Source organism: Coloeus monedula (assembly GCF_965178545.1).
Source record: "Coloeus monedula genome assembly, chromosome: 5".
Taxonomy (NCBI): Eukaryota; Metazoa; Chordata; class Aves; order Passeriformes; family Corvidae; genus Coloeus; species Coloeus monedula.
In genome coordinates this window covers 27,154,398-27,170,356 of record NC_138785.1, presented here as the reverse complement: position 1 = coordinate 27,170,356, position 15,959 = coordinate 27,154,398, and the positions used below count along the sequence as shown (strand labels likewise).

The window sequence follows — 15,959 nt, the reverse complement described above, 5'->3', positions numbered from 1 at the left end:
GGGGGGGGGGGGGGGGAAGAGGGGGGGCTGCCTTTGTCTTATGCCTACTCTTACTAGATTAAGAAGTAATAAGTTTAAAACATTTCAGCAAACATTCAGATAAATAGGAATAAAAAACTTTCCAACTGCCAAAACTTTTGCAGACTTTTGAGAGGGTTTGCAGAATCACTGTCCCTGGTGGTTTTTAAGAGCAGTACAAATTTCTGTCAGATTTCAGCACAACTGATTCCCCTTCTGCATCAGAGCATAGACTAGTTTATGTCTTTGAGTCACCTCCTACTCTACTTTCCATGATTCTACAGTATAATAAAAAATTAAAGTGGTAGAAAGTCTACAAAGTGTGGTTAATTAACATCAGTTCTTGAAAAGACAAGGAGAGCAGATCTTTGGCTGTTCAGAACATGTATTACAGGCAGGACATTGGTACAGCTCAAAATACTTCTGCTGTAGAAGCAATAGGTAGAGAATTACTGGTATCAAAATTATGCTAATGTAAGAGCTGCTTTTAAAAGTCCTTAAAGACTGAACTTCAATTAATGTTTTCTAAGAAAGAAGAAAGGCTGCAGAGGAAAGGAAACAGAAGAAACCACAATGGATCAAATGTCTTGAAAGAAGACTTGTGACATATTCACTGCTACAGAAATTCCAGTCCTGTTTGTGAAGAGAGTGATTATGAGACTCTTCAAAGCATCATGTAACCATTTTTCAGCCTAGCTTGATAAAAAAAACGAAAATACCACTTGATTTTTCTTTTTTTTTTTTTTTTGTTCTGAAAGTGATATTGGGGAAGATTCACTTCCTCAGCAAAAACTTGTCTCGGTCTAAGGTGTTTTTTAAGACTAATCTCTCTTGTTTTATTTCAGTGAAATAAGAAGTACTTGAAAATCAAAAGTATGCAACTTCAAGTGCCCCTCATCTAAAAAAATTATTCTAATTGTCCATCAGCATCAACCATGATAGCTTTACAGTGGTGTGCCTTTTTATGCCTGGAGACATCAGGATAATCAGAGGTTAAAGCCTTCAGAAACTCAGGGAGAAATCTATTTGTCGAGGGTACAAACTATTTATGCTGTTTCTGAGGAAAACTGCTTACACTGTCTGTATGCCATCCCAGAAACAGAGACTACAGCTATTCAGATGACAAACTTATTGCAGACATTTAGGAACTAAGAGGTAATCAGAGTAGCTGTGCTCTCTTATGTGCCTTAGAGGAGAACATGGGGAACATGCCACACTCCTGGCACCTGGAATTCCTGACTGAAGAGCAGGTGAAAGCAGACCTGCTGCAGAACAGAAATACAATCACAAAAAAATAACCAGACTTCATTTAAAAACACGTCAAGGTTTGCCTGAAACAAAGAGCATTAAAATAAACACGAGTCTAATGCTTCTACATTAGAAGTGTTTTGAGGATTTTGTTTACTGAGTTTTTGGGAAACTTTACAATGAGAAACAAGATGGCATCTCAGCTTGGATCACAAAGCAGTAGTTTATTAACTCCCAGTACCTGGTGACCAATAGTAACTCAGGACTGAGTGTTTTAAACAGGTATGCTGGTGTCCAATTTCTTTTTACATCAAGTTTACAACAGTGCCTAGATTTACTAATGACCTGTTCAATGTAACAGAATTATTACTAGGGAGTACTCTTAAGATATCTAGCCCCTTGTTCTTGTGATAGGAAATTGCTAATGCTCTAAAGTACACCCAGACACTTGAAAAAAAATTATAAAAATGTACCTGTAATAGGGTGTATGGAGAACATTTCCTGGCCACTGAAGATGCTGTATTTTATGTCTTCTCCTGTAAGTTTGTGTTCATAAGCTTCTACTGTTAGAAGTGGTGTACCTATAGAAGCAATAAGACATTTTCATCGTGTCCACCCTAGAAGGTTTTGTTCTAATTTTATAGCACTGGTATTAACAGCAGATGCACAACTATGTTCTAGGTTAGGTGCTTAATCATTAGTTTAGTAGACAATAAAAATAATTTTCCATTATTTTTCTTGTATTACAAATTCATAGGCAAAGCACTGTCTATCCCTCTTTGCTCAGTAAACTACACATCTGATTACAACTTTACCTGACTAAATAAAATTATGACATTTAACTTTTCCTAATTGCAAACTGACATGAATCAATGGATCTCTCTCTTACCTGAAGTCATATCTAATTTTTTTTTTTTTTGGTGCATCATGTTACCCATGAATGACCAGAAACAGTTTGTTTTTTCTCAGTTTATCAGGAGTCAATTTGGGGTTTTGAGCAATACCTTAAATGAAATATCCTTCAGAATTTTAATTAGCCACCTTTTGACAAAGAGAATGAAAAGATGAAACTGTGTGCGTAGCTATGTGTCAATTCATATAGAATCCAGATTCCATGAAAAGACCAATAATTTAATATAGAATGCAAGTGATATGAAATAAAAATCCTGTTTGGAATACAATAAGAGGAAAAATGTGGAACTCAATAAATTATCCTGCTCAGAATCATCACATTCAACAAAGGTGTAGCAAGTTTAAAAGGCATTATCAAAACATCCAAATAATTGTTCTTTTCAAGTGACTTAGGAAATTGTCTAGCATACATGGCAATTGATTTTAATAGTTTTAATTATTTAATTAAATTGTAATTGATTCCATGCAGCTGTGGTGGAATGAGGCAACCTGAGCTCTTACAAACAGCATTAGCGACAACTAGCTGTTTTATTGTATCACAAAGGTTATACTGCTCATACTCAGTGCCCTGGATGTCAGAGGAAAATATTTTAGTATAAAAAATGAGAGGAAACACTGCTATTACCATGATCTGATACCTTTTTTATTTTATCAGTTACATATTACTTTTTAAAAACCAGAATTTTTCTGTTATGGGTTTACTATTTGCTCTCAAAATCTGTCAAAAACAAAAGGTGCCAATTTTGACATGCAATTTTCTGTCCTTGACAATATACTCGTAAGATATTTACTAGAAAAGCTCTGGAATCAACATCCATCTGTCTAATATGTAAAGACAGATACATGAATGCTGACCTGGGGTTTTTTAGGAACAAAAATAAGGGGCTGCATGTTGAATTTTCTTTGTCAAGCAACTTTGATTTGCTACAGAAAACTGCAAGGGCAACCATCCACAGCATCCTCAGAGGAGAGTTAAAGATAAAAAAAGGTCTGAAGAATATCCCGATTTATCTTTAACGCTGTCTGCAGTCTTTTTGTTTATTTGCTTGTGTCTTTAAGAAGAAAAACTACCAGAAATAAAGGAAGCAGCAGCAGTTCTACTTGAATCCTTATTTTTTAGAGGCTGATTAATAAACTGTTGTTCTGGGTCCTCATATCCCAATCCTTTAAACTCCACATTTTTCACACAGATAGAATTGTTTACAACTTCTTTTTTGGCAGAGATCAAATCTCTTGTGTTCTGATACCTTTCATGGAAAACTATTCCTCCAAACAGTGAATTTTACAGTTCATTTTCAAAAAAATATGACCAAACTCTGAGGTCTGTTGTGACATAAACTGGCCCTACACAGATAAAGAGCAACAGAAAATATCCATGTGCTGGAACTCGCCATTTCAATCATTTGTGGTTCAGACATTGCCTCAAGCAGAGGTCACGTTGTGTAGCTATTAACAGAGGGAAAAATCAGGGAAAGGGAGCTTTCTGCCTGCAAAGCACATTGAGGCTGAGATCAGCACTGACAATAGAGCAAGGCAGCAGGGAGATCAGGTTCCGAGCAGAAAGCAGTCAGATTTCCTTGAAATGCTAGGCAATTGACCTCTGAATTAGTTAAAAATATTGAAAGACATGAAGAGTGATGTAATATGTGTAAATTTAGGGGTGTTTTCAGTTTAATCACAGACTGTCCAATTGCGATTGGAAGTATCTCAAACTGTTTTATGCAGCCTAGATCCCAACATTATGCCTGCAGACATACCAAAACATGGCAGTGTGAACAGCATTTGCTACCTGGACAAATCAGCTCCAAAACATTTGCTGAATTCTGTGTTAGGACATACATGTTTTATATATGGGGTTTTTTATACAGATGTCCTAACACCAGCACCACACTGAGCTACTGTATCACTGTATCGTTGTTTTTCTTCTCTCTTCAGTACTCATTATAATAGTCTCTTTTCCCCATCCTTTGCCATCTAACCTGTGTTCATCCCTTCCATTATTTCTTCAGACCTCTTAACTGCCACGAAAGGAAAAGCTGAACATGGAGATAATGGTTCAAGAACTGCCTGGACACAATCCTGTGCCATGTGCTCTGGGATGACTCTGCTTGAGCAGGGAGGTGGGACCAGATGACCCATTGTGGTCACTTCCAATCTGACCCATTCCCTGATTCTGTGACTTAAAGACTAAGGGGTTACATATTTGATATCTAATAGGAAAAAACCACAGAGGAGTCAAGAAGTTACACTGATGAATCTGTCTCCATGGAACTGCTATGCAAACAACCATTCAGCTGGAAGTTTGGTGAATAATAAAGGTTTCTTACCCTCTGAAAGGCACAGTCACTTGATTATTTATTGACCAGCTTCTACTGCCTGTTGTAATACAGTTTATAATATTTAAAGACACTAAATATTCAATATTAAACAAAAAAAGAATAGAAAAATGGGGTTTTCTGAAGGTTATTAAACTTGGAGGTCAAACACTTAAAGAAAATGTGACCACAAGGACCAGTTCCCGAGGCACTTATCCATTTGATGGGTTTAGACTAAATTAAAACTAAGGACCCTTGGCTTTGGTTTTTGTAGTTTATATTATTCACATTTTTTATTCTTTTTAAAATAAACGTAGCATTTTTCTCCTCCATCAGTTGAGGCAGAAATAAAATTATGAAGAAAAGCCACATTTATTAATACCAGTTCTACAAATAATCAGTATGTAATGTAAATCTTCCCTGGGCTGAATACACTGGAACCATTCACATTTGTAGGGGTCCCAGGATCACATCTATCCTGAAAGCTAACTTCTATGAGAGTTTTAATTACAATCATGCTTTTCTTCCCCACTGAAATGTAAAATATTTGGTATTTATGTATGCTCATGAAAAAAGGAAAATAGTATAAGCAGAGATAAACAGTATTAGTATTTTAGTAAAATCTCTTATATTCTGAAAAGAATTTGATCTTCTTAGCAAATAGAAGTATTATTAAACACAAACTAACATTTTGTGATCAAACCCTCCTGTTTATCCTGAAGCTTTGCTAAATTTCCTTTAATCAAAACAACTTAAATTGAATCTTAATTATATTTCCATAGATTGAACAGGAGAACACAATGGCATTCTGATACCATGGTTCCTTGGGGCATTTCTGTAATTTCTGGCTGGCTTTTATAGCCTGACCCAGGAACATATCTACACTTTAAAAAAATCTTGGATCAGAGAAGTTTACCTATTGCCATAAAGCTCTGATCTTTATTTTCTTTCGTTAAATATAACAATTTGAAAATTTGGCTTGTAGTCCCAAACAAGCACAGAGGAAGGAATGGCTGAATAACCACAGCAGTAATTACTGCAACAGCCATCTTCACCCTTCATTCTCTCTTCTGTTTGCAATCATCCAAGAATATTGATTGGTTTTCCAAAATTACGAACACATTTCTTATTTAACTGATTCATAATCCAATATACAGGCTGTTACTCAAGATCTATGAATTCACTAGTCTCACAAAACCCTTAGGATATAAAGAATGCTCCTTTTGTTTTACTGAGAGAAACTGGAATTATAAAGAGGATAAACTACTTGTTCAAGGTGAACCTCATGAGCTGTTTGAATTGAGAATATAGTGCAGTTCAGATTTTTAAATAATCTGGCTGACTGTATGGTGAGATTTGTGGACAGAAACATGTGAAAGGCACTCCTTTCTGCCTGTCATTAGGACAAAACCAATCCCTGATGCAGGAGAATATACCACATCTAACTGGCTGGAGGGATAACTACTAATGTTCTTCGAATGATAAAAAGTAGAGCAGTAATTTTCGTCAATATCCAGAACAAATCCAAACAAATCTGTATGTGCCTGGAGCTGGTTTGTCTGTAGGTAGCATTCCACAGTGCAGGCTCTACCTAGAGAGACTCTGTAGAAGCCTGTCCGAGTGGCAATGTACCAACAGCCTCTGAACTTCTCTACCCTATTCTACCCCCCTTTCTCCTTCTTCTGAAGAGTCCAAAACTTCACTAAGGTATTCCTGAAAGCTGCTACAGTTTGTGAAGGGAACTGTGAAAACAAGAAATACCAATTTGCACCTGGTTCCCAACACTCACCTCATCTGAGCTTGTGTGCACTGCACAGTGAAACAACAAGTCCACCCATCATTAAAGCCATTTGGCTAAATGAATGAACCCACTGATGATCAGACAATGCCTCCTCCATTGCATCTTTTTTCATGCTGGTACACTGGAAATGGGCAAATGGGTATTGGCTACATCCACATTAGCTTTTCCCTGCTGCTGCACAGAACAGAAAGGTTTCCCTATACTGTTCATTACAATTACCATTCCAAAATGAGGGGAGATTGGCAACTCCAAGAAGAGGGATTTCATGCCCACCTGCTGCACTGTTCTCAGGCACACTTGCTTCATACAGGCTGTGGCTGAATGAGATGGCCTCCTCTTGTTCTTCTGTAAAGATAATGACCACAGCTGTGGCTGTTCGAGGTGAGATGCCTTGATCCGAAGCTGTCACTAGCAGCTGGGTACTGAAGTCCTTGGAAGCCAAGGGCTCCCGGAGAATGATGTCACCTGTCTTCACATCAATCTGAAATACAGGTTCTGCCATCATCAAATTAAAAACAATAGCTCCATTTGATCCCAGATCCACATCCTCTGCTCTCACCGTGGCTACTGTCTCATTCACAGCAGTTTCAGCAGGCACAAAGGCCTTGATAGGACTCTGCAAAAAAACAGGATCGTTGTCATTGACATCATCAATGTTCACCACAACACTGACAGTGGTGCTCCTTGGAAAATGGGTGCTACAGTCACTTGCTACAGCCCTAAATGTGTACTGGGACTTGGTTTCCTGGTCCAGTGCCTTTGTAGAAACGATGGATCCTGTGACACTGTCGATAGCAAATGCTCCGTAGGTGTCGTCAATGAGGGAGTACATAACTTCACCATTCAGGCCATCGTCTTCGTCAGAAGCAGAGAGGTCCAGGATGGCTGAGCCTTCCTCCAGGTCTTCTGTCACAGAGATTTGGTACTGGGTCTTTGCAAACAACGGGCTGTGGTCATTTTCATCCAAGACTCTTAGATAGATCTGTGCAGTGGAGCTTCTCGAGGGACTGCCTAGGTCATGGCACTCAATTACAAGAGTGAAATTGCTGATGTCTTCTCTGTCTAAGCTACGAGTGACCAGCAATTTGCCTGATGTGTTATTTAGTGTGAAGTATTCTCCAACATTTCCACCTTTCAAACACATAAGAAATGAAATGATCACAAACAAGTACTCTTAAAAAAAGAAGCCCTTGTGAATGCTCTGTGCTACTTGCAATAACAAGGTCCATTTGCTCATACAGCTGGTGTGCTCATGTGCCTTTCACATATTTTATTTCTCACACAAATTAAAACCTGTATTTCATTTAAATCGGTGGGTGGCAATGAAAGCAAATGCAGAATGTCATATCAATTTACAGACTGGCTATTTGGCCACATGCATATCTTTTTTCCCAAACCAGCCCATCTTATAAAAGCTCATGCAGCTATGCTGCTGCATGAAGTGACATCTTCCCAACCTTAGTTACAAATTCCAGAAATCCATAAAGCATTGCTGACAATTGTAATTGCTTGCTCCCTGTTCTAAGAACCTCTCTCTTGGAATTCAAGAGTTGTGCAAGGTCTTGATTTGGGGGCAGTGGGAAAAAATATGAAGCAGTCAACTGAAAAGTCATCATTTGCAGTAACAGTGAATGGCATACATACTTTATAGCATGTATAAAGACCAAAGGTAATTAAATTGTATGTCATAGAAGACAATGACATTAAAACCAAGAAAACAAAGAAATTTGTAACTGTTACTTCAAAGAAAAATGTGTTGGCTTTTACCACAGTAGCTCTCTGCCTATGTTTGAGCTATTGCTGAGAGCCACAAACCAAACTAAGCCCAGCAAACTTGTATTTTTCCAAAGACATTACAGGAGGCTTTGAACAGCTGTGGAGTGTACATTGGCATAGTGGACACAGGGAGAGTTTGACAAGACAGAAGCTAAGTATGACATTACTAATTGCTGGGTGAAAGAAGCTCTCATGAAATAAAATTTAATAAATGGCATTAAATAAATAACATTCAATTAATTCTAGCACTTATTTTCGAGGGCATATTTACATTCAGACTTCTACAACTACAACAAAAAGGACAAAATTATGCCTTCGTGATTAATGGCTCCTTCCAGCATTTAATATTTTTTTGTTTTTCTCTTCTGTACTATTTCAAATCCAGAAAGCAGAATGAAAGTATGCCTGGGAAGTGCTTATTAGTGCTGACAAAAGGGTGAAAGATCTCTTTTCTTTTTCACATAAAAGAAGCATGTGGACAAGATGGGAGCTAGGGAGGCCTGGTAAAGTCAAGACTAGTCTAAAACTTGCATGCTGCTGTTTATTTACCCCCTGATTTATACCAACAAAAATGATGGAATGTAACTTACCAATTAATTTGTATCTTAGAGCTCCGTTATAGCCAGCATCCATATCTATAGCCCGGATAATGTAAACAACAGAAGGCTCTTGGTTCTCTGGAATGAAGATCTCAGAGGGAGGAAGAAGAAATGTGGGAGAGTGATCATTTTCATCCAGCACTGTGCAGATTACTGTCGCTGTGCTTGACAGTGACGGGGTTCCACTGTCCCGAACCAAAACTAAGATCAATAAAAAGAAAGCAAATTTCATTCAATGGTTGCGGGTGCAACAACGTGTGTTCCTTAATAATATCAGAGTAGGAGATTTATTCGTGCTATGCAAAAAGCATATGCCCTTCTGTACTGGAAAATCTTACCACTTGCATCTAATTCAGAAGGCATGAAAAAAGTAACTCTGATAGTAACACCACACTCATTCTCACTTCCCGCTCTAGGGGCATTCATAGATATTTCACACTGCTACCTTTAATACTGAAAACCTCCTGGGTTTCCCTGTCCAGTGATGCAGCTGTTATGAGTTCTCCACTGTTCGAGTTCATCTTGAATTTCTCATAACCAGCTCCTGGTAAGATTTCATACTGAAGCACGGAATTCAGTCCTTTAAAACAGAATGGAAGCCTTAGTAAAACACAGCAAGTCTCCTCACATTCAGGTCTACTTATTTGTCTCTTTCCTCTCCCTCCAAGTTTTTCTGAATTACAATTCCATACAGCTCCTGATCAGACCTACCATTTGTATGTAGTACAGGGATATTAGCCTTCCCATCTTTCTCTAGGAAACAGGCTAAAACCACACAGGCTTTTAGAAGCCTTTCTTTCAAAGTTTCCCACCTTAGCTGAACAGGCAACGAGACTCAACTTTCTCACCTATTATGGTTATAAGAGAATTTCTTTCATATTTCTCCTAGTTTCAACATCCTCCCAAGGAAAGTATAATGTCATCTCCATCACAGTTCTATTATTACCTTCAAGGAGTTTAATCCTACATTATACCTGCAGGGTTGGCCTATTTTGCCCTTTTATTTTTTTGAAAATTTTCATAAGTTTCATTCAACCATTCAGTGTTTTTCCCACCAAGAAATTAGTCCTTTAATAGGGTAGGGACAGTTGGCACACCTGAAAAATTACGTGACACTTCTAGTCATACAAAAACTTCTATTCAATGTCAAACACTGCCTGCCTGTTCTCATCTGCTGCAGTCAAGCACAGGACAATCTGCACTGGAATTGATGGAGAAACACCCATGTGAGAGCAGAAACAGAGCCAACAGTTTTTAACATCCTTGACTTCATTTGCCTTTGAATAGCTTTGTTAAGTGGTTGATAGTGCTACTGAAATTTGATTAAGATAATTACTACTGTAAAAGTATTTGCACCTAACTAAGTCAAGGGAGGGACATATTCATACAATACTCAGCAGGAGGAAAAATGAGTTACAGAAATCCTTTCAGCTTTACAGAGGAAGGAAGAAAAACCACATCAGTGAGGACAATCAAGGTGAGTCTTCAAAGTCTCAGGTTACTAACATATATTTATCTGATCTGCCCATATTAGGTACCATTCAACTAAATTTTAAAAGACATTCACAGTTCTGCCTGCATTTATCTAGCCTTAATCACCAAAATGCTCCAGATGGAAAATAAGAGACATGAAGCTGCAAGTCTGATACTAACTATTAGCTCCTCGCCTCCTGCAACTGAACTGCTTCAACCCAGTTCCTTCTCTGGCAGATTCCACAATGGACATTACACACAGCCAGTGCTGAATAACCAAGGATGCCATCCAAGTTAGCTATTCACACAATGCTGAAGTTAAAACTTTTAACTCTTAAAGGACACAGATACATGAGAGCTTAATTACATTTATTTACCAAGCATTGTCTGCCTCCTTTCCCATATTCAGCTGCTAGGAGTGTAAAGAAGCATTAGGAAAAAGCTGCACACCCTGCCCAGGAGAGGAGCGTGATGACTACACATTTACACATCACAGCACAGCAGCTAGCTAGCACATTTGCACTCAATCCAGCCTGCTGGTTAATTATTCAGTAGCACTGGTCACATTTTAGGGGCTGAAATTACAAACTGAAATAAAAAATGTCCCCCCTGCCCCAAATCCAGACTCAAGTCCCATCTTCATAGGACTTTACAATAATGTCTAATGAATGGCAGTAAGCCCTGTCTCATAACTAAGTCAATGGTTCCTATTAACCTTTTAAGATTTTTCTCCTAAGGCTCCAGACATGACTATTGAACCACAGAGGTGCACATCAGCTTAAAAGCAGACCTTGTCAAATGCTAATTCAGTTCTGCAAAGACCTACCTCAAGAAAAAACCCTGACCTATCTTAAATATGCTGCTGGTATCTTTGCTTTCCCATGTGTATTTTTCCAACACACATATTTTCCAACATTAACAGTTTTTACACTTGCATTTACTGATGTTGAGCTGTCAGATGTCAGCTGGGTGGGGAGGTGAGGGCATGGAGGGCTACCAAAAGGCCCCCAAAGTCAGGCAACATAGAGATGCAGAAGGTGCAGGTCTCATAATGTGCAGGAGGGAGGTAGCTGAACAAGATGTTTCAGGGATATTCATGTGAAAGAAAACCATTCCAAAGTCAGAAATGTTACTTGTGACTTCCCTGCAAAAAGATCCCCTTCCAGTCACAGAGAATGAAGCAGAAAGGAAAATAAAAGGTTGATAATGACTGGTTCCTCCCAGTGGTCACTCAGGGAACATATGAAGTGAACAAAAAAATGTGATTGGAGAAAGCCCTCCTCTGAGACTATGCAAATATTACTGGGATGTGAACTGCAATTTAAAGAGTGTGTAAAAATAAATATATGATGTAAAAAAAAAAAAAAAAAAAAGAACACCATGACAGGAGTCATCTTATTTAAAAATTGTGTTCCAAAAATGTAAGAAAAGTGAGTAGAATTGTATTTATATGACTCCTATATAAATCAGATTTTTCTTACATAATGAACATCACTTCAATATTAATTTGAAACAATACAGTTACACATCCATGACATGGGGCCAAATCATGCAAATGCAAGAAAAAGACCCAACAGAAGGACTGTGGTTACTGGAAAATGCGCTTTAAAAAAATGGCAGGAAGGAGCCATCAGCCACAACAGTGCTCCAGCCCAAAGTGTCTGAACAGGCAGGCGCACACTGTGCCACCCAGTACACTTGGAATGCCCTTCCTCTCCACCCTGCCAAGCCACCCCAACTTCCTCCCACTAACTGCTCTGGAAATTTCCTTTCTGCTGTATTTCCCACAAGATGTGAAAAATTACAAGGGATGGAAAAGAAGGGAGAAGAATTCAAGCAAATTCTCACTGTTTTCTCCTCTATCTTGCAAACCTTTCTTCAAATATCACCTTTTTTAAGTATTGTGATCCACAAAAGAAAGAAAATACTTGGAAGAGTGGGATACAGAGGCAGACTGCAGTGCAGCTCAGCTGTTCTGAAGATCGTAACAGACAGAGATACCTACCCATTCCTAATTTCTAATACTTTACATACTTTTGGGGAAATGCCTTTTCTGTGTAACACCTCTACTGAGCTCACAACAGCCTTTTGTAATCAGTATGTGCTCTACATTAAAATTACAAATCTTACCAAATACAAAAGATTATTTTGCTAACAAGCTCCATTATCTACTTTTAGGATAGCACAGTCTTACACAATTTTAAAGGAAGTACAGAAAGTGAACCCACATTAAAAAGGAAGTCATTCACAGAGCTGAGACTACCTTTGGGCCAAACACAGCAGTATTGTAATATTTACCTCTCTTTCCAGGTTTTATTATTTATCACACAGACCCTATATAACTGCTCCAGCACATGGACTACCTGTAACATCGTATGCTATACATTTTAGACAGTTCAAAAGAGCAGGTAGTTGAAGAACTGGAGGGAAGTTTCTGTTGCTTAGCAGACTCAGGTTTAGTCCTCACATGTGATTCACTGAGGAGATGAACCATACCCACATCCTATTCATGCATTCTGTGTATTTTTGAAAAGCAATGCATTAGCATTCTTTAGCATGTAAAGTCCTATTTAAAATGAGGAGCAGCTTTCACAATCCCTTCACAGCTCAACCAGCTGGAAAATCTTGGATGACAGTGCCCCTCTCTGGTCAGAAAAGATGAGTACATATTTGCCAGTTCTGTTACAAAACCAGGACTCTTGACTAGTTAACTGCTTTATCCAAAACACTCTGATTGAGAGCAAGAAAGTGTTCAGATATTGAGTTGAATACTGTTTGCTGATTTATAACCGGAACACATTGGCTTTCTTCACATGAAGGCTACAATATGCTGTGTCACACAAGCACACATTTTACATTTAATATACCCGTCAGAGCTGAAGCTACCCAAGAGTGCAAGTCAGAATACCTCCAAGCCCCGATTGAAGATTGAGAGTCTAAATCAAAACCCATATTTTGAAACTCAAAAGTCAGACATTACCTTGGGAAAAGCACAAGAGCTGTACATGCAAGGCAGCAAGATCGGATTGGTCTATTATGGTCCAGAAGTAAATTACTAGGAAAAGGACACAAATTACCTGCATCTCGGTCCACAGCCTCCACTTTTATGACAAACTCCCCTGGATCTTGGTTTTCATGAACTGCAGTCTTGTAAAGTTGCTTCAGAAATACTGGGGTCTCATCATTCACATCAAGAACAATGATGGTTAGAACTTGTGTGGCAGAGAGAGCTGGGCTGCCGTCATCAAGAGCCATGACTGTCAAACTGTAGCGCTCCTGAACCTCATGGTCTAGAAGGTGGGCTGTAGTTAAGAGTCCTAATTTAAAGAAAAAGGGTCTTAAAAAAGTATTCTGGTCCAGGTTAGGATCCTAGTTGTTCCAGCACTCACAGCTTCAGTGTAGCATCACTGTGCCACTGATCCAAGGCTTCTGGACTTTGCAGTCCTGCAATTCCCTGGCCCAGAAATACTGCCTTTGGCATCCAGGGAAATTGGGATTCATAGAAAATTCAAGTGAAGTTCAGTGATTTCTTTTTATTTAACTTTGGGCTTAACATTTTAACTTTATTTAACTTAAATATTTGTCTTCTTTTGCACTTAAGTTATGCAGTTAGGAGCTCTACAAACCACTGTCAGCTGCATCACCTAATGGATTCAAAAATCAGAATAAGAACCAGAAGATACTACAACTACTAGGGTGATATTTGCATTTGTGTGAATACAGTATAATAGTTAGAAACCAGAGAATTTCAGAGGGCTGAAGAATGAAATTCATCAGCAGTTTGAGCCTCCACAGAACACGTTCCACCCGCAGTGTAACGCAGACTCCTCAACCTTGACTTTGCCTTTCCTCATGTGTACATAACATGACATACATGTGTGCACATGCTTTAAGTATGCATCATGCCAAAATCAGAATGAGGTATTTCACTGCACGCATTTTCTTCCCACCTTCCTTAATGCGCTATTGGAAGATGCTCCTACACAACACAGTAAAAGTGTCATGCCAAAATTTTTGGGCTGAGTCTCACAAAGCTTGACCACCATGTGCAGTACTGCCCCACTTGTGTGGTGCTCTGCCCAAGGCAATCACCCCTGAAGACACAATAAGTCACCTGGGCAGAGTGCCACACTAATGTGGTATTTCAGTATTGGATGGTATGCACTCCCAAGTGTTACTGTGAGAAGCACAACACAAGAAACCCCAGAGAAGAGAAGTTACAGTACCTGTGATTTTATCCAGTACAAATGCTTTGTTTTCATTGCCTGAAAGAATGTGATACGTAACTTGTCCATTTCTTCCCTCATCAGGATCCTTTGCAACTATGTGGTGTACAAGGAAGCCTACCTCCACATCCTCCATGACATAGGAAAGGGGCGAAGACATAAAACTGGGACTGTTGTCATTGATATCTAAAATAACAATTTTCACAGCCAGGGAATCCAGTCTCCGCTCAGTCAGATTTATTGCCTGGTCTTCTGCAAACACTGTCAAGATCACAGAATGAGTAATCTCCCTGTCTAGTGGAGAAGCTGTGGTCAAGGAGCCATACAAAGGGTGAATAAGAAATGGATTTTTACTCGTGTTACTCATTTCTAAGGAATACTCTATTTTGCTGTTCAGAAAACCGCCATCTCCATCTTTTGCATTGAATGTGTAAACCAGAGTCCCAACAGGTACATTTTCTTCTACGCCAATCACTACAAAGTCATCTTGAAAATATGGAGAATGATCATTCTTATCTTCTACATCAATACTTAGGAAGACAGTGCTATTTTGTGGGGGATTATTGTAATCCTTTATAATAACTTGCAAAAGAAAGTGCGAATCCGTTTCATAGTCAAGCTCCTTGGAAAGATAAAGGTCTCCTGTCAAGCTGTCAATTTCAAAATGAACATTATCGTCATCTTTAGCAATACTGAAATGCAGTTTCCTGTTAGGTGCTAGATGGTTATCAGGCACCTTCAGAGAGTCCAACACTTGTGCAGGCTTAAAATTTTCAGGTACAACAAAGTGCTTGAAGTCTTGTGAGAAGCCAGATCTCCTATTGGGAAGTGGGATCACCTGTAACCAAAACACAAAGACTGCAATATTTTCCCACTGTTATTATGAATACTGCAATGTGTAGTGGGTTGACCCTGGCTGGATGTCAGGCGCCCAGCAAAGCTGCTCTCTCACTCCCCTCCACCGCTGAACAGAGGAGAGAAAATACAATGAAGGTTCATGAGTTGAGATAAGGACCAGGAGAGATCACTCAACAAATACCATCACAACCAAAACAGACTAGAATAAGAGATATTAAATGAACTCATTGCTAAAAAAATCAGAGCAGGATAAGGAGAAGTAAAATAAGGCCTTAAAAACACGCCTTCCCCCCAGCCCTCTGTCCTTCCCAGCTCTACCTCCTCCCCTCCAGTGGCACAGGAAGACAGGGAGTGGGGGTCATGGTCAGTTCACCACCTGCTGTTTCTCCCGTTGCTCAGGGAGATGAGTCCTTTAACCCTCTTTAACTGTGGGAATGGCATTTGCCTTGTCTAGATTGAAGCATGTTATTACAAGCTATCCAAAATTAACCATCTTTAGGGTGACTTGAAAACAGCAGCCTCAGTGACATTCAGCCTCTGATAGAGGCGTGCACAGGAGGCCTGGACAAAGCAGCCCCACTGTGGCTTGATGAACAGCAGGTGGCTGCCTGTGCAGTGAGCACACACTGCATTTCACTGCCATGCAGAGTAGCCTGGTATAAACCAGCACAAAGAAACGAGATATCCTTATACGAGGTTATAGAGACAGACTTTAGAAAAGACAGCAACTTAG

At 39.1% G+C, this 15,959-nt stretch overlaps 1 protein-coding gene across 1 annotated transcript in view; it reads right to left on the bottom strand.

Annotated features, from left to right (window-relative positions):
- Positions 1–15,959, bottom strand: part of DCHS2 (dachsous cadherin-related 2) — a gene marked incomplete at both ends in the record, with an annotated part of 103,897 nt that overhangs the window by 13,741 nt on the left and 74,197 nt on the right. The window contains 6 exons of the mRNA XM_082281631.1: positions 1,740–1,847; positions 6,568–7,425; positions 8,661–8,870; positions 9,115–9,249; positions 13,220–13,459; positions 14,369–15,206. Coding sequence (XP_082137757.1) covers positions 1,740–1,847; positions 6,568–7,425; positions 8,661–8,870; positions 9,115–9,249; positions 13,220–13,459; positions 14,369–15,206 — 2,389 coding nt within the window. The remainder of the gene's footprint in view (positions 1–1,739; positions 1,848–6,567; positions 7,426–8,660; positions 8,871–9,114; positions 9,250–13,219; positions 13,460–14,368; positions 15,207–15,959) is intronic.